The 19,255-nt window shown below is 37.0% G+C and overlaps 1 protein-coding gene across 3 annotated transcripts in view; it reads left to right on the plus strand.

Annotated features, from left to right (window-relative positions):
* The window catches only part of MICU3 (mitochondrial calcium uptake family member 3), a 111,558-nt gene that overhangs the window by 33,548 nt on the left and 58,755 nt on the right, over positions 1 to 19,255 (plus strand). For all 3 annotated transcript variants that reach the window (XM_004696174.2, XM_045286610.1, XM_045286611.1), the window contains exon 2: positions 12,522 to 12,675. In XM_004696174.2, the coding sequence (XP_004696231.1) occupies positions 12,522 to 12,675 (154 nt within the window). The remainder of the gene's footprint in view (positions 1 to 12,521; positions 12,676 to 19,255) is intronic.

A 19,255-nucleotide genomic window follows, 5' to 3' on the forward strand; every position in this document is an offset into this window, starting at 1 on the left:
CTCAGCCGTCCTCTCCCTGGAATCAGCCCCTTGTCCAAAGACAACTGTTCCTTTGGTCTGTAAAGTGTCCTGAATTTATTTAGGAAATAATCCAGCCCAGGTTGAATCTTAAAGAGTCTTCCAGAGCTATTGTCCATTTTCGTTTTATCATTATAGTGCCAGAATGTCCATATTTGTTCAAATGTATTACGACTCATAGTCTGCAAAAATATTGGGGTAGCTATTAGAAGATCTGTCGACCAATAATCTTTCCAGCTATCTTTTCTTGTTTGTCCCATTAGAAGAACTAGGGCTAAGAGTTTCTTCATGTCTTTTTCTGTAACGGGAGACCACTCGAGCGATTTAGGTGATGTGTTACATTTCACTGAGGTTTGACATGATACGCGCACAACTCCTTGCAAAACAGTTCAAACAAGTCATCACCACACATCCGGCTAGTCACAGAGGCCACAGAGTCACACTGAGTTGGAAATGTAATAACCCCAGGAGGACCATCAAACATTTCCAGACATGGTGGAATGTCAATTTCACACCAATCGTAAGTAACATTATTACAAAACGAATCATTCACAAAAACAGAATCACCTTCATCGTTAGTGTCAGAATCACTTGAAAGCACTGCCACTTGATGCTTCGTTACAGGTCTAATAATGTCACTGTCACTGGAAGTGTCCTCAGAACCATCAAAACATTCATTCACACAGTCATCACATCTTCATTTTCACCAGGAGCATCTGAATAATCATCATCAAACACTTCCAAAAATCAAAGCCAGTCAGTAGGCAACTGGACACCCCCTCGCTGAAGGGTTGAGGGGAGGAGATGAGCCAATCAGGGTGAGGGTAGCAACGATGAAATACATAAGTTTCCTCTAGTTCTTAAATGCTTCTCTCCCCCCATCCCCCCACTATCATGATCCCAATTCTACCTAACAAATCTGGCTAGACCAGAGGATATATATTGGTACAGATAGCAACTGGAAACGGAATCCAGGACAGATGATCCCTTCAGGACCAGTGGTGAAAGGGGCGAGGCCGGGAGGGTGAAGGGAATGTGGGGTGGAAAGGGGGAACCGATTACCAGAATCTAGGTATTGCCTCCTCCCTGGGGGATGGACAGCGGAGAAGAGGGCGGAGGGAGACGTCGGACAGTGTAACTTATGACAAAACTATAATAAGTTGTGAATTATGGAGGGTTCATGAGAGAGTGGGGGTGGAAAGGGAGGGGGGAAATGAGCAACTGATATTAAGGGCTGAGGTGGAGGGCAAATGTTTTGAGAATGATGAGGGCAGTGAATGTACAAATGTGCTTGACACAATGGATGTATGTATGGATTGTGATAAGAATTGTACGAGCCCCCGATAAAATAAATAAATAAAAAGATATTTTAAAAAACCACTTCCGAAAGTATTTCAGACTCATTCATTTCCTTCCATTTTCTGAAAGAGGCCATCTCTAAAAGTAGGCAGAAATTGAAGATGAAAATAGTAACTATTTGATTTAACCAACATGCACTAAAATGCTAAATAAACAAAAAGAACACGAAGACAGTCGAGTTTGATACATTCACTACTGATGTAAACATCTAAATAGATGAAGTAGTTAAAATATATTCAAGCAGATGGCATCTGAAGATAGCATGTAGAAATCACGAGTTATCTCGTGATCCGCCCATGACAGATGGTGCGCGAACACAAGTAAACTCGGGATCCGTCCTTAATGTGGTATGTATTTGTTTGTTCTTCTGGCAGTCCATGGTGCTTTCATTCTTCTTCCTTCAGTACCGTAATTCAAATGCATCAGTCCATCTTTGGACTTCCAACTTTCAAATACATATGAGGCATTTAAAGATACCATGATTTGAGCTAAGCCAACTTAGTCCTAAAAGTGACATCCTTGCTTTATAACACATTGCAGACAGATCCGCATTTGTTGAAAAGTGACATCTTATATACTCCATTCATCTAATGCAATCTGTTGTTTGATTTCTTGACTGCCGCTTCCATGATCACTGACTGGATACAAACAAAATTAAATCCTTGGCAACTTTGATCTTTTCTGTATTTCTCATGATGTTGTCTATTGTCCAGTTGTGAGGATTTTGGTTTCCTCTATATTGAATTGTAATCCTTATTGAAGGCTACAGTCCTTGATCTTCATCAACAAATGCTTCAAGTCGTCCTCACTTTCACCAAGCAAAGATTGTACCATCTGCATATTGCAGGTTGTTAATAAGCCTCCTTCCAATGCAAGTGCCACATTCTTCTTCATATATTCCAGCGTCTCTGATTATTTTCTCAGTCAGTATAGAGATCGAATAAGTATGTTGAAAGGACACAACTCTGACACACACCTTTCCTGGTTTTAAACCATGCAGTATTCCTTTGTTCTGTTCATTCAGCTGCCTCTGGGTCCGTGAAGATTTCAAATGAACACAATGAAGTGTTCTGGAATTTCCATTCTTCTTAATGTTATCCATAGTTTGTTATGACTCACACAGTGGAATACCTTTGCATAGTAAAAAAAAAAAAAACCCACAAATATCTCTTTGGTATATTCTCTGATGTTAGCCAAGATCCATCCAACACTATCAATGATACCCTGTGCTCAATGTCCTCTTGAATCCAACTTAAATTTCTTACAGCTCCTTGTTGATGTACTGCTCCAACTGTTTTTGAATAATGCTCAGCAAAATTTTACTTGCATGTAATATTAATAATATTGTTCAGTAATTTGTCCATGCTATTGGGTCGCCCTTCTTTGTAATGGGTACAAATGGAGATCTCTTCCAGTAATTTGGCCAGGTAACTGTCTCTCAACTTTCTTACTCAAGAACAGCATTTTTCAACTTGTGGGTCATGACCCCTTTGGGGGTCCAATGACCCTTTCACAGTGGTCACCTCAGACTATCGGAAAACACCTATTTCTGATGGTCTTAGTAACTGAGACACTGCTCCTCTATCCGTCTCCAGGTGGGTCCACCCACATGCAGATACACCCACATACGAGTACCCAGCATGATGACATCATTGCGACAACACCATTACATGCTCCCCGCCCAAATATAGGTGTATGTGACAGGGTTGATACCATAATGTACTTATGCAGACCAGTCACACATGTGTAGAGAGCAGCTACTGTATAGAAAGCAGCTGCTGTGTTGAAAGCAACTACTCTGTTAAAAGCAGCTACTGTGTAGAAAGCAGCAGTATTGGAAGTAAAAATGACACTTTATGAATTATAATTCCTGGGTAAATGTAAAATCACATGGGAACTTAATCTGGATGCTGATCAGTCTTTTTATATTCAGCTGTGGTTGATGTGAATACTGCCCCTTTGTAATAGTAACAGGTATGTAAAAAAAAACAAAACAGAATGGTAGATCATAGGAAACTTTAATAAACTGTATTGACTGAACTATGCCATGTATCATCTTTTGTATTATTAAAGATATTGTTATGTATAATTTTCATTAGCAAACCATCCCATGACAATGGATCATGTAGAGAACGTTAAGAAAAGAAAATATAGTGAGGATTTTTTACAGTATGGTTTTACAGCAGGAATTGAGAAGCTGCAGTGTGTTTTTTGTTGTGAAGTTCTGTCAACTGGAATCTATGAAGCCAAACAAACTAAAATGCCATTTTGATAGCAAGCATCGAGTTTGGCCGGCAAGGATACCAACTATTTTAGAAGCAAAGCTGATGGACTCAAGAAAGCCATACTTGACACCGGTGGCAAGTACACATACAAAATGTAGCAGCCGTTGAAGCTTCATATTTGGTGGCACTCAGAATCGCCAGAGCTATGAAACCTCACACCATTGCTGAGGATTTACTGTTGCCAGCTGCCAAAGACATTGTTCAAGTTACAATCGGAGACGAATTTGTTACGAAATTAAGTACAATTTCCTTGCTTAACGACACTGTCCGCAGAAGAATAGATGACATGTCTGCTGATCTTCTTGATAATCAGGTAATCCAGAAATTTAAATCTGCTCCACTTCCAATATTTAGCATCCTGCTTGACGAATCTACAGACTTCGCAAACTGTTCACAGCTACTGGTTTACGAGAGTTATATTAATGATGGCAACTTTAAAGATGAGTTTCTTTTTTGCAGACCTCTTGAAAGGACAACTACTGCACGTGATGTATTTGACACAGTTGGTTCATTTCTGAGAGCACAAGATCTCTTGGGAAAGGGTTTGTGGTGTTTGCACAGATGGTGCTCCAGCTCTGCTAGGACGTCGATCTGGATTTCAACGTTTGGTACTGAATGAATCACCAAAAGTCATCGGAACTCACTGTCTGATTCATCGGCAAATATTAGCAATGAAGACACTGCCACAAGAGTTACAAGAAGTAAGGATAAGTTTTGTCAATTTTGTAAAGGCGAGCACTTTAAACAGTCGACCGTTTTCGCAACTGAGCAACGAGTAGGATGCGTCGAATAATGCTCTCTTATTTCCCACTGAAGTGAGATAGTTGTCAAGAAGAAAAGTTGTAATGTGTTTTTGAGCTTCATGATGAACTCAAAATGTCTTTTAATCAGAAAGCCAGACCACACTTTGAAGCACTTTTCAATTATAGAAGTGAACTGTAGAAAATAGTTTGTTTGGTTGACATCTTTGCCATCTTGAATGAGTTAAATTTATCACTGCAAGGACCAAATGCAACATGACTTGATTTTTCTGAAAAAATCTGATCATTCCAAATGAAATGTCAGCTTTGGCAAAAAATATTGGAGAAAATAAAATTTACATGTTACCTATCTCATCTGCTTTCTTTGAGGAACATGACATTGAACCAGACAAAAGGATTACGATGATAATTTCTGTGAAAGAACACTTGCACATGCTTGCAGACGAAATTTCATCATACTTTCCAAATCTACCTGACACCCCTTGTGCACTTGCCAGAAGCCCATTCACAGTCAAAGTTGAAGATGTTCCTGAGACAGCACAAGAGGAGTTCATTGAACTTATTAACAGCGATGCAGTGAGAACTGATTTCTCTACAATGCCAGATACAAAATTGTGGATCAAGTGTTTGCAGTCATATCTTATTTTGTCTTGAGACTGTGTTGTTCCTCCTTCTTCCATTTCCAACAACCTATCTTTGTGAAACAGAGTTTTCTAGCTTGTTGGTTATCAAGTCTAAATACAAAAGTAGATTTGTTGTGGAAGATGGTCTTCGTTATGCTCTTGCAAAGACTGCCCTGAGTATTTCTGATCTGGGATCATGGGAGGAGACAAGCCAATCAGGGTACAGTGTAACAACGATGAAACATACAACTTTCCTCTAGTTCTTTAATGCTTCCTCCCCCCGCCCCCCATTATGATTCCACTTGTACCATACAAATTCTGCTAGACCAGAGGATGTACACTGGTACAGATAAGAACTGGAAACACAGGGAATTTGGTACAGATAACCCCCTCAGGACCAATAATGAGAGTAGCGATACCAGGAGGGTAAGGGGAAAGTGGGGTAGAAAGGGGGAACCAATCACAAGGATCTATATATAGCCCCCTGCCTGGGGGACAGACAACAGAAAAGTGGGTGAAGGGAGACATTGGACAGTGTAAGACACGACAAAATAATCATAATTTATAAATTATCAAGGGTTCGTGAGGGAGGAGGGCAGGGAGGGAGGGGAAAAATGAGGTGCTGATACCAGGGGCTCAAGTAGAAAGCAAATGTTTTGAGAATGATGATGGCAACAAATGTACAAATGTGCTTGACACAATGGATGTATGTATGGTTGTGATAAGAGTTGTACGAGCCCCTAATAAAATGATTTTAAAAAGAAAAAAATAGCTATTTCAGCCTTCACACTGGCGTTGCCTTTTGTTTTGTTTTGTTTTTATTTTATTTTTATGCATCCTGTTGCAAAATGTAGCAATGTAGTTTACTGTTGTTATATTAAGATTGTTACCCATGCTACACCATGCTTCAAGACAAAACTTCATTTATTTGTCATTAGAAATAAATATTTCACAATATAGAATTACATATTGTTTTTGTGGTTAATCACCATGCTTTAATTATGTTCAGTTTGTAACAATGAAAATATATCCTGCATATCAGATATTTACCTTACGATTCATAGCTGTAGCAAAATTACAGTTAGGAAGTAGCAACGAAAATAATGTTATGGTTGGGGGTCACCACAACATGAGGAACTGGATTAAAGGGTCATGGCATTAGGAAGGTTGAGAACCACTGCCCTAGATAATGAGCGCTTCTAGTGCTTTTATCATCTTATCAAAACAATCCAATTGGTATTTCATCAATTCTTGGAGCCTTATTCTCCACAAATGCTTTCAGTGCAGCTTGGACTGCTTCCCTGAATACCATTAACTCTTGATCATATGCTGCCTCTTGAAATGATACCGTAATTTTGGATTCTGTCCATTGTCTTTTGATGCTTTAGCCATCATTCACTATTTGGCCTACAGAATTCTTCATTATTGCAAATCAGAGTCTGAATTTTTTCTTCTGTGTTTTCAGCTCTTTTACTTCATCATTTCTTTCACTTGCTTTTACATTCAAGAGCCAGTTTCAGAGTCACTCTGACATCCACTTTGCTCTCTTTCATATCTTTTTAATGACCTTTTGCTTTTCTCATGTCTGATATTCGTGCTATCAGTTCTCCTCAGATCTTAGTGTTTAATGTTTCTGATCCAAGGTAGTTGGATTGAAAAATAGCAAACTATTGTCATTAAGTCTATTCTGACACATGGTTACCCTGTAGAGCATAGTAGAACTGCTCTTCAGGGTCTCCAGGGATATAATTTTACTCACTATGAGTTGGAATCTGATTCATTGGTTTTGAGCTGGTAGGGTTTGACTCTGTGGAAATAAATTGCCTCCTCTCTGACTTTCTGGTTAAAAACTGAAGGCTCCTAGTAATTGAATACAATATAAATATACTAAAATCTGAAGTTTTCTAGTACATTAGAAATAACCAGTTAAAAATGAGATAGGAATAGGAGATATTAAAAAAAAGCAAAATCACAAATATACCATAAAAGTTTAAATTTACATTAAGAAAACTGCAGATTTGCTGAAAGATATAGTCGTTGACTTGAATAAATAAACATGTTCCCCAACAAGAAAATTTAATATTGTAGAGTGCTTGCCATTAATCTAGTATCCTTGTTCACATACCTTCCCATCTTAGTTTTAAAGTAATTGATGGTGGTTTGGTTTCATATGGATGTTTTGGGTTTTTTAACGGAGTACAGTCCTCACAGGTAGTGGTCTTGATATTGTGACTGGTCTGTGGCTTAGCTAAAAAGTGGCCTCAGGTCTGTTTGGTTCAATGTTTAAAGTGCTATCTCAAGGAAACTGTCTTGAGGAGCCCTCCAGTCTCAGTCTAGTAAGATTTTGGAGTTTTATTGCACATATTCCTCCATTCTGCCAGGATTCATCAATTATCACCCTGATAAGAATGGTCAATTAGTGGGTAGCACCATCTAGTTACTCTAGAGTCAAGGTAGATGAGGCCATGCTTTGAATAGACGTTAGTCCTGTAGACTAACTTCTTCGAATCTTTTCTTTCTTTCTTTCTCTTTTATTCCCAACAATTATTGACCAATAGTTCTATCTTAGCAGGCCTCTCCCAGATACTTCTCTCCAGAATCCAGTACAGAACATAATCATTATGAACTATATCATGCCAGTTGATGTCTCACATAACTATAGCCTGGGCCTTCAAACCCAGAAAACCAATAACTCCTGTGAAGTATTTAGTTTTGTTTTAAAAGTATTTGTGAGTATGCTCCCTAGCCAGTAGAATTTAAAAAATAGAATCAGGCACATTGTTTTTAAAGTTCACCTAGAAGAGAAATTGCATCCAAATACCATGAAGATTTTTTAAAGACTGATAATAAGATTGAACGTTGCTTTATATAATGTCAAAATATACTCGGAGCTATGGTCATCAAAAGTCTGACATTTAAGTTGTGCCTTACTTTCCTTGAGATGCGATTACAAAGTATACCCATGGTTAGATTCTAAAGACTAGATCGTTATGTAAAATTGACCTTATGCTAAGAATGGAGGATGATGGCATCAGGTCACCAAATGGTGTAAGGAGACGCAATTCCATAATTTCCAAGTTGCATCATTTATTACTGCCAAATCACATCATTACATAATTGCTAAAACACTGAGAAACCTGAGGCAGTAAAGTTTACACATGGCTTAGCCATTCCTTACTGCCAGACATGTTAATATGCAAAATAATCTGTATTTTTTAAACTATTGTCTAAGTGTAAAATGTCAGGTAACAAGATAGTGAGGAGTAGGTGTACTACAAAGTGGGTGGCTGTAAGCAACAGAAATCAGTTGTTCTAAAAGCTGGAAGCCTGTGCGTTGGTTTCTTCTGAGGAGGAGCTGCTTTATTGCTGGTCTGCCAGTTTCTGGTGGCTTCTGTTCATGGTTCATCATCACGTGGCTGTTTTCCTCTGCCTCGCTGTATCTGTTCTCCATTTCAAATCACCACTTAAATGGGATTAGGGCCTACCCTACTCTATCCTAAAAGACTTGATTTCAAAATAAGGATATGTTCACAGGTACCAGGACTTGGAACTTCAACATACCTTTTCTAAGGAACAGGATTCAATTTATATAGCAAGTAAAGAGAGACAAGTCAGTAGAAGAGAATAGAGAATTTTAAAACGACCTAAGTATTGATTTCCTGTTTTATTCTGTCTTACTCTATTCTCTAACTGATTGAAACCAATCCTAGTAGACTGTCTTGGCATTAATAAAACTAAAATTGAATGAAAACAATGGAGGAAATAGCAAGTCAGCAGTTACTAGGAAGACCTTCTAAGCACTAGGGTCTCATTATCTCTTTTATTCTTAAACCATACTTTCCTCTTGCAGGATATAATGTTTATCTTTTGGCACAAAGCCTTCACACACTGCTACCCAGACTGCCTTTATAGTTCTTGCTTGTTACACTGCTGGACTCCATGGAGTACATTGTCAAAAATGATGAGTGCTACCCCTGGACAAGGGGTGGGGCTCGTACAGTGGAGAACTTTAACTCAGTCTGATTTCTTTCAACTACACAGGTGGTTAAGAGAATATAAACTGTTCTACACTCTTATTTTACTTTTTCTCACTTGACAAGATTTACTAGAGGCAAAAAGTACAGTTGGGTCATTACTGAAAAATTTAGTAAAGCAGTAATGAGAACTTGAACAAAGGTAGCGGCAGCAAGTGGGTGTGAGAAATTAAAGGGGAACAACAAGCTTTATTAATTGACTGTTAGTAGCAGTGAAGGAAAAGGAGGAGCTCTCCGTAAGCTTTAAGTTGTAAGAGAGGATTGAATTCCCAGCTACTGTGTGGTCAGGCAGGTTTAGCAATGTAGGCGAATGATAAACTATGCTGAGGAAGGTAAGTTTGTGTGAGAAAACACAGACATCATAAGCAATAACGACAGCACTAATGAAGAGCAAAAGTCATAAAAAATACAGACTAATTAGAGGTGAAAAATGTGATTCTGGACGTTAGACTGAGACTGGTAAAACCAGAGGAACCATCAGGCACAGTTGTCATCCATGAAATTCATTAGACTTGAGCCATAGGTGATTGGGGCTAGGTCAGTCTAAGGAAATAACCCAGCAAGGAGGAGACTGAAGAATAAATAATGGTCACAGACAAGATTAGTTTCCTTGCCCTGCGATAAAGAAAAAGCCCCTCAAATGCATGTGCTGATGCTAAGAAATATTGAGAGAGATCACTGACTATTGCCATTGAGCTGCTCAGTGTCTCTCTCATGTTCACTTCTCCCCCGTGACAGAGCCAAAACTATCCCCCAGTACCTAAGCATTTGTTAACGTATTGCCCTACCAGCATGCCTGTGGCACTGGGTTGCTTTATCCTTCTCAAGCACCATGTTCTTTGTGATGGTGTTCCATTTAAGAATCTCTTGTTTCCTGATCCAGTACATTAATGTGGTGTTCATATCTTACCTACAGTTGTCCATGAATACAAATACTTTAAGAAGATGATTACTGCCTTTTAAATATGCTGTGTACATTCAGTTATTTTTTTCCCTGACATTAAACCATTACCTTTTTCTTCCTGAAGCATTTCTATTCATTTGAAATTTTTGTGCTTTTCTTCTGGTTATTCAAACATGACTCATTGCTTTTTTCCACGTGCAGACCTTTCATTTCTCAGACTAGTATTTTGTATTAGGAGTATTGGATAGATTGTATTATATCCAATCCTATAAATTGTATTAGGCCTGGTGGCACAGTGATGAAAGCTCCCTGCTACTAACTGAAAGGTTGGCAATTTGAACCCACTGGCTTCTTTATGGGATAAAGATGGGTCATCATACTTTTGTAAATATTCACAGCCGTGGAGACCATATAAGTCAGTTCTTCTGTGTCTTATATTGGAGTCAGAATCAACTCAACAGCAATAGATTTGATTTGGATACATTGTATGACAGAGACCACTTATTCCATCTCTTATATATGCCATTAGGGTTCATTTCGTTTTGTTAAAGATTTGTTTGCCTGTTTGAAAGTTCTTAAGTTTCAGAATACTTGGGAAAAGATTAATCTTTTACTTGGCTTGTCATTTAGTATAACATAATTTAGAAATATAGAGTGTCCTTGTTGGAACTTCTTGTGCGTTGCTTTCATATGACTTCTCAAGAAAATAGATATCTAGATAATTTTAGCAATAATATTAGTAATTTGCATTATGACTTAATAGTCATTTAAGGATATATGAAATAATAAAGATAAGCTTACCATCCTAAATAAATTATCTCTGCTCAGATAAAATAATTTTACATGAAATATGCTAACATAGACTTTATCTCGTATTGATAGTTAGATTGGCATAAACTCAGAGATCCGTGTAATAATGTGGACCAAAGCATTTTGTTCGAACAGTGAAAAATGCTTAGGGGTTTATCACCTACATATGCAACCATGTGGGATTGATTAAATATGTGTGCTACAAATGCTCACTGTGAAATATTGTATTATAACCATTACAAATGGTATAGAATAGTGGGAAATTGTGCTGGAATGTTGGTAAGTGAAAAATATTAGATTATTGGACAGCATGAATAGTATAATCTCATTATTATTGTCAAAAATAAAACAAAAACTTCATTCTTTTTACTTTCAACATTATAAAAGATAACTGTAAATTCTTTGTTATTAGGAAAAATCCTTTTATTAAAAAATACTGTAAATAGTAAGAGAAAAATTAAATAATTGTGGAAAAATAATGATCTACAAAGAACTTGAAATGAAGGAATACAAAAAAGAACTCTCATCTCATGCTCTACATCAGTGGTTCTCAACCTTCCTCATGCCGTGACCCTTTAATACAGTTCCTCATGTTGTGGTGACCACCCCAACCATAAAATTAATTTCATTGCTACTTCATAACTGTCATTTGCTACTGTTATGAATTGGGCGACCTCTGTGAAAGGGTCGTTCAACCCCCAAGGGGGTCGAGATCCACAAGTTGAGAACCACTGCTCTACTTACATATGCTTTCTAATTCTACCAGTTTAAGTCTAGGTAAAATTTAGAATGACTCTAATGTAAACATTGCTATTAAATGGCTTTGTTAGTGGTTACCATAAATAAATAGTCTGCCAGATTTAACTTTCTTCCTTTAAAAAATTAATGAATTGATCAAACACATAAGCTTATATTAGAGAGCACTCAGTAGTCTTTTAGGAAGGGTTGGTATTTCTTCTAAATATACCACTAGTTCAGAAATTTAACATTCTCTAAGACTGAAATTTTAAAAACAGAACAAAATCACAAATTCTTCAAAGTGTTACAAATCTGGCTAGACCAGAGGATGTACGTTGGTACAGATAGCAACTGGAAACACAGGGAATCCAGGACAGATGACTCCTTCAGGACCAGTGGTGAGAGGGGCGATGCCTGGAGGGTGAAGGGAATGTGGAGTAGAAAGGGGGAACCGATTACAATACAGGAATCTAAGTATTGCCTCCTCCCTGGGGGATGGACAGCAGAGAAGAAGATGGAGGGAGAAGTCAGACAGTGTAACTTAAGACAAAACTATAAAAATTTATGAATTATGAAGGGTTCATGAGGAAGGGGGGGAGTGTGGAGGGAGGGAGAAAATGAGCAACTGATATTAAGGGCTAAAGTAGAAGGCAAATGTTTTGAGAATGTGAGGGCAACAAATGTATATATGTGCTTGACACAATGGATATATTTATGAATTGTGATAAGAATTGTACGAGTCCCCAATAAAATAATTAAAAAGAAAAAAAAATTCTTCAGAGTGCCAGTTTAAAATCAAAATACTTTTTAAGCCCTTAATATGCTTATTTATTAGGCTTTATGTCATTTTATTCATATAGCTAATTTATAAAATATTAAGGTTCTCCAACAGAATTTTTTCATTTACTCAACATAATTATAAATACTTCGCTTCTAAACAAAAGTGTTGTTTTACACAATCCATGTGTATTTGCTTTCTTTACTTTTAGGTTTCTGTAGGCAGAGCAGACATTGAAGACTTAGACCTCTACGCAACATCACGGGAGAGGCGATTCCGTTTATTTGCTTCTGTAGAATGTGACGGGCAGTTGTTCATGACTCCATCTGATTTTATTTTGGCTGTTACAACAGATGAGCCCAAATGTACGTATTTTTTTTAGTCTTAATAATTGTGTAAGTTTTTTTCCCCTCAACTCTAGTTTTTAAAAAAATATGGAACTTTATAAATTTTGAAACCCTCAACCGAGTATTGTGGTATTCCAAAAGATAGCATGCTATAAATATTACTAACATTTTTGTACTGCTTCATTGCCCTACTTGCTGTATTATTCTGGGAGACCTGAGTCTGACATTGTCAGTGAAAATTATTGTTTGTTTTGCCTGACCAACAACTCCCACTGTTTGTGCAAATACTGTCCTGTCACATAAGGATTTATTCTGTACAAGTGAATAATCTATGTGTTGCAATATAGAATTAACCTGCACTTGTTCAATCTCCCTTTCTCAATAATGTTTTAAAATGAGTACCATGGGCTAATCAAGGACACTATAAACAGAAGGTCCTTAAGTTCCAGGGAGATGCTGGCTAAAATTCTCTACCATAAATTAACCAGGATGTCTCTAAGATGAACCAGAGGCAGCTAAGAAACAGTTTCAGGAATAGATTTTAGGCATTTACTGAATCCTACCTCCAATCTGGGAACAATTAGTTCTCATAACATGGTCCTGCTGGATACTTACCCTCAGGAAAGAAACATAGAAAATATGGGTGCTGTAGTAAAATATGGTGAAGAAATTAGGTGGTGCCTCACTATCAGAAAGAATAGTGTCTTGGGTCTTAAAGGTTTGTTTTCAAACAATCAGCTATTTAAGTGAGATGTCAACTAAGCCCACATGGAAGAAGCCCAACACCACCTGTGATCCAAGGATTATAAATTATATAATCCGAAGAAGAGAATAGTATCAGAATTTAAAATGTGAGGTGCTGGTTGCAGAAGACTATGGGTGACAGCAGAAACTCAAAATGCATTTGCAGGATCTGCACACGGAATAAGCCTCTGGTGATTCCCCTCCGGCCATAAGTGAGGGATGGGAATAACCTGGCTTTCAGACAGACAGTATTGAACAGATGATTCAGACAGACAGTATTGAACAGATGATTATAGTAGATTAAAATGATAAATGTGACTCAAAGAGTTAAAACCTTGTCACTTGATCTTTGTGCTTGATGTGGTTTTTAATATTTTCTGTGGTTTTTTTTCATATTGGGGTTTGTCTCTGTTGTATGTGGTCATTGTTGATAGCCTTCTTGACTGTTACATGTGTTTCTGTTACATGTGTTCTGGGTAGATGAAACCCAGGATGGGTGAATCTATAAAGACAATAAGTAGAATAAGGGTTCCTGGGGGGACATGACGGGGCAGGTGGGAGGAGTAAGGGCATTCAAGAAGGAAAAGAATGTTTTGAAACTGTGTTAACAAACGTACAACACTGGTTGATATGCTTGAACTATGGAATGGTATGAAGTCTGGTTTAGCTCCTAATAAAATAGTTTAGAAAAATAAAAAAAATAATAAATATTACTAGACCATTATTTCTTATAAACTCTTTTTTTGAAACTTTCACAGGATATTAAATTTAAACATCACCTTATTTTTTTATTTGTAATAGACTCATAATCTGCCTCTTCATTTTTATATCCAACTCTAACAGAGTAATTCAGGGGATTGGCTTTGAAACTAGAACTGAGCAAGAATTCTGGCTCCCATCTCTTCCACATTTGCCATAGCTTCTGCATTATAAGCACAAACTAATTGTGTTTCACCTTTCTGTGTGCTGGAACAGTGGTTCTCAACTTCTGGCATTGTGTACACTCTTTGCAAATTTCATTAATATCCAATGTTATAGAAGACCACTGGATTCTCATAACCACTTTCATATTTAGTCTGTTGAAATATTTTGTGAAGAGAATCTGCTTCATAGAAATAGGTAGTAGAAAAAGAAACAAAGGAAAATGGGAGAATTGTTAATTGAGTGGAGTGCTACTGAAAAGTTTGATGAGGACAGAAATATGCTCATTAGAATTAGTAAAGAGTCTCCAAGTGGTGTAACCTGTTATCACAGTAATCTATTAACTCAAAGGCTGGCAATTTGAGTCTATCCACAGGTAGCTCAAAAGAAACCCATAATGATCCATTTTTGAAAGATCAGCCATTGAAAACCCTGTGAAGCACTGTTTCCACCGACACATGTGCTGTCACTAGCAGTAAGAATCGACTTGACAACACTCAGTTAGAACTAGTAATATGATTATGAGTGATCCTAAAAGTAATCTTTCAGTGGAGTAATTAGAGCAGACGTCTAGATTGCATGATTGGGTAGCAGATGAAGTAATGGAGATACTGAATTGGGCAGCTCAAGAGAAAGGATAGGAAAGATAGCCAGAGTGAAAGAAAGGCTTGATCATGCAGGAGTTTGATCAGAGACTAGCAGGAGATAGCATCCAAAGGAGTGGGAACTATGTGAACAAAAGCATGGAATCAAGAGGCAAATGGTCCATTTACAGTATTCTACTTGGCGGGGGAGGGGTATGTAGGAAAGTATTGTAAGAAAAGGCACTTCCTAGCTTTCAAGAACCTTGGGGGTTTGTGGTGCCTTATCAGCTGATAACCACTAAGTCAGCAGTCTGAAACCACCAACTCTTCCGAGGAAGAAAGGAGAGGCTGTTTCTTAAAGGTTTATAGCCTCATAAACCGCAGGGGTCAATTCTTTTCTATCAGGTCACTATGAATTAAGATTTTCCAATGGCAGTGAGTTTTGAGTTTAAGCCTTCAAGAAATATTTGAGTAAAAAACAAAAGCACGTGAGTAGCTGATACCAAGGGCTCAAATAGAAAACATTTTGAAAATGATGATGGCAACATATGTACAAAAGTGTTTGACAAATGGATGTGTGTATGGATTGTGATAAAAGCTTTAAGAGCCCCCAATAAAATTATTTTTAGAAATAAAGAAATATTTGAGTACTTCATGCCATAAATTATATTTTGCCTTGGAACTGGTTGTTTTTTATATTTTATACCTTCTCCTAATATTGTAAGTTTCCTGATTATAGGGATTTTAATAATTAAATATATAAGTATCCTATACATTTTGTTTGGTGTGGTAAAATCGAGACTTTCTAAAAATATTAAATTGTTAAAAAACTTGATAAAACTGTTAACATACTTTTAGAATATTAATTGGTATTCTATTAAATTCTGTGATTTTATCTAACTTATGTAAAAATTATGGCTTAAGTGATGTTTAACGAGTTATAATTTCATAATAGGAAATTTTTAGCTCATTATGGACATGCATTTTTTTCTCCATAATAAGTGCACATCCACTGTGATGTTTCTGCTCTTTGGAAATAACTTTTGTTGTGATTTCTTCTGAATTCACTTGCCAGAGAAAAACAAAAAATAATTTCCATTATTCATTTGCATGAGATATTTAACCACCACAGCAGTAGTTAAATATCTAACCATCAATTAAAAAGTTATAACATTGCAAGCTTTTTATAGTCTCTTGAAAGTTTTACTTGTTTGTTGGGTGCCATCAAGTCAGTTCCGACCCATAGCACCCATATGCACAACAGAATAAAACACAGCCCCGTCCTGTGCCATCCCCTTGAGCCCATTGTTGCAGCCTCTGTGCCAGTCCATCTTGTTGATGGCCTTCCTCTCTGTCCCTGCCCCGCTAACTTACCAAGCATGATGTCCTTCTCCAGGGACTGATCTCTCCTGATAACATGTCCAAAGGACTTACGACAGTCTCACCACCCTTGCCTTCACTCTGGCCACCCCTCTTCCAAGAAAGGTTTGTTAGTCCTTTTGGCCTTCCATGATACTTTCAGTATTCTTCTACTGAAATCTTTGATTTCAAGTGCATCAGTTCTTCTTCGGTCTTGTTATTCATGTCCAACATTCACATGCAAATGAAACAACTGAAAATACCATAAGTCAGGTGCACCTTAGTCCTCAAAGTAACATTTTTACTCTTCAATACTCGAAAGAGGTCTTATACAGCACATTTACTCAATGCAACACGTCATTTGATCTCTTTTGACTGCTACTTCCATGAGCATTGATTGTGGATCCACACAAGACAAGACAAAATCCTTTTGAAAGTAAAGAGTTTTAAAAAGAAATTTTAAATCTGGCCTCATATTTTATAAAAAGAAATTTTAAATGAGTTTTAGAAAGAAATTTTCATATTTGGTCTCAGAATAGAGTCCACAGATATAATATTGCATCAAATATGTATATATATGTATATGTATATCTCAATATCAGTCCCAAATTGGAATTTTGAACAAACCAAACCCATTGTCATCTAGTCAATTGTGTAACCCTATAGAAAAGAATAGAACTGTCCCGTAAGATTTCCAAGGCTATAAGTCTTTATAGAAACCAACTGCCATATCTTTCACCCATGGAGTGTACCTGTGGAGTGATGTTAGATTTGAACCACCATCATTCTGGTTAGCAGCCATGAGCATAATAAGCACTGTGCCAGCAGCACTCATTATAGTGAAACTAAAGCAAATCCAGCTCGCTGTCATTAAGTTAGTTCCAAGTCAAAGCAGAGAGCAGAACTGACGCTCTGAGATGCCTGCGTAAGCAGATGCATTGTCTTGGTGGCAAACCAGTCCCCCATCTGCCACAAATCAGGCCTTTTTTGTCACACACTGTTATACAATATTTTCAGAACCTCTAAATAGAAAGCTTGATTAACAGTCTGATATGGTGGAATGAACTCCAAATGCACTACAAGTCAGCATCCATCCAATGGATGCCCAGAACAAGGTTTGTCATTAATCAATATTTCACTTTTTTTGAAATGCGAAAACCACTCATACAGTTTCCCATAGCGCTGTCTTTGTAAGCTGTGTTCAACATCACCACAGTTTCTGCAGCATTTTTCCCACACAGGAAACAAAATGTCACAGGCACATGCTGTTCTCTTAAATTGGGCATCACAAAAACCAAGGTTCCTGTGAAACTTTTACCAAAAAAATTCACTGTGTCAGAACTTTCCCGGGCAACACCACTGGGTGTACTAGAAGTGAGTTGCTCAATGCTCTTCTAGCAGGAAAAGTGTGTACTGCTATATACTATGAAAGCTCTGCTCCACCCAGTCATTTCCAATTTTGTGGGGGTACTCCCTCGTATAATCCATGACACACAGTAAGCACTTAATGTTGGTACTTGTCATCATCATAACCATTCTCATCATCACCAGAATTCATAACCAGGATTTTAAAAAATCTGTTGTCATTTATGGTGACATTCAGTAGGAAAATTTGCTATATTAGATAAACATTTGCTTAATCCAGTTCAAATGTTAACTGAGACTAGGCATCTATCTGATTGTTGATTATAACTTTGTTTAGAAATCTAACACATGTTTTGTTTTACCTAAAAGTTCAATTTCTTTCTTGTAATGAATTCAGCAATTTGTGATTTTCTTATAGCTTCAAGATTATTTTCATTTTTAATATGTTTTTAAGTATTCTCAACATACAAGAAGGTATTTAAAAATGACATTTCCAGTAGAATTAAAGACTTTCTTCATGCAAGTTATATTTATATATGCCATAACTTCATAGAAAATAAAGAATTTAGAAAGTAAGACAAATCCTTTGAAGAACAATTTTAATAGCTCTTTACTCGTTGTTTTTAAAAAGCTAGTAATATTGAATCTGGTGACTTCTGACAGAATGAATATCTTTGTGAATAATTTACACTGGAAATCCTGTAAACCCTACAAACCTCAAGGATTTGTCTGACTTCCTTTTTGATAAATAGCTTTTCAACATGGCATAAGAGCACGTGCAATGTACTTTTTGTCCTTTAAGTTTCTTCTCTTCTGATTGTATATTTTAAAATCAACTGAGCAATAAATACTGTTGACATTGTTTTATTATTTGCTAAAAAAAAAAAGAGTGTCACAAAAGTGTATACAGGTATCAAATTGTAGTTGTTAGTTGCCATCTAGTGAATTCCAGTTGGTGACTCCATGAATGTAAAGTAAAACTGTTCCATAAGATGATTCTAGTTGAAGTTAAATCTCAATTCTAGTGCGCAGTCCTGTGATGCTAGTCACTTTATTATGTGACTGTATACTTTTACAAATTTTCTTGGGTAAAGAAATGGATATATGACTGTGTTGTTAGAGAAGAAATCTATCTCCAGGAAAATCTGTAAAATATTTAGAAACTTATTTTTCCCCTTTTGATCTTAAAGTAAATTATTACCTAAAAAGAAAGATGATAATAGAAAAATTATCTTTAAACCTAAGTTAATTATTTTTTCTTTAACAAACCCAGGGACAAGGGAACAACAAGTGATCCAAATTGGTGGGGAGGTGGGTGTGAGAGACCTGGTAGGGCATGATCAAGGGGAATATAACAGAGAGGAAGTGCTGAAATCCTGGTGGGGACTGAGCATGATAGTGGGACAGGAGAAAATTCAAGGGAAATAGAGGAAAGAGCTGGGAGGCAAAGGGCATTTATAGATCTCTAGATAAAGACATGTACATTATATGAGGATGGGGAAATAGATCTATGTGCCTATATTTATAGGTTTAGTACTAAGGTAGCAGAAGGACATTGGGCCTCCACTCAAGTACTCCCTCAATGCAAGAATACTTTCTTCTATTAAATTGGCATTCTGTGATGC

The sequence above is a fragment of the Echinops telfairi genome, unplaced genomic scaffold (genome assembly GCF_000313985.2).
Source record: "Echinops telfairi isolate 266 unplaced genomic scaffold, ASM31398v2 ScPeMD7_9;HRSCAF=40, whole genome shotgun sequence".
NCBI lineage: Eukaryota > Metazoa > Chordata > Mammalia > Afrosoricida > Tenrecidae > Echinops > Echinops telfairi.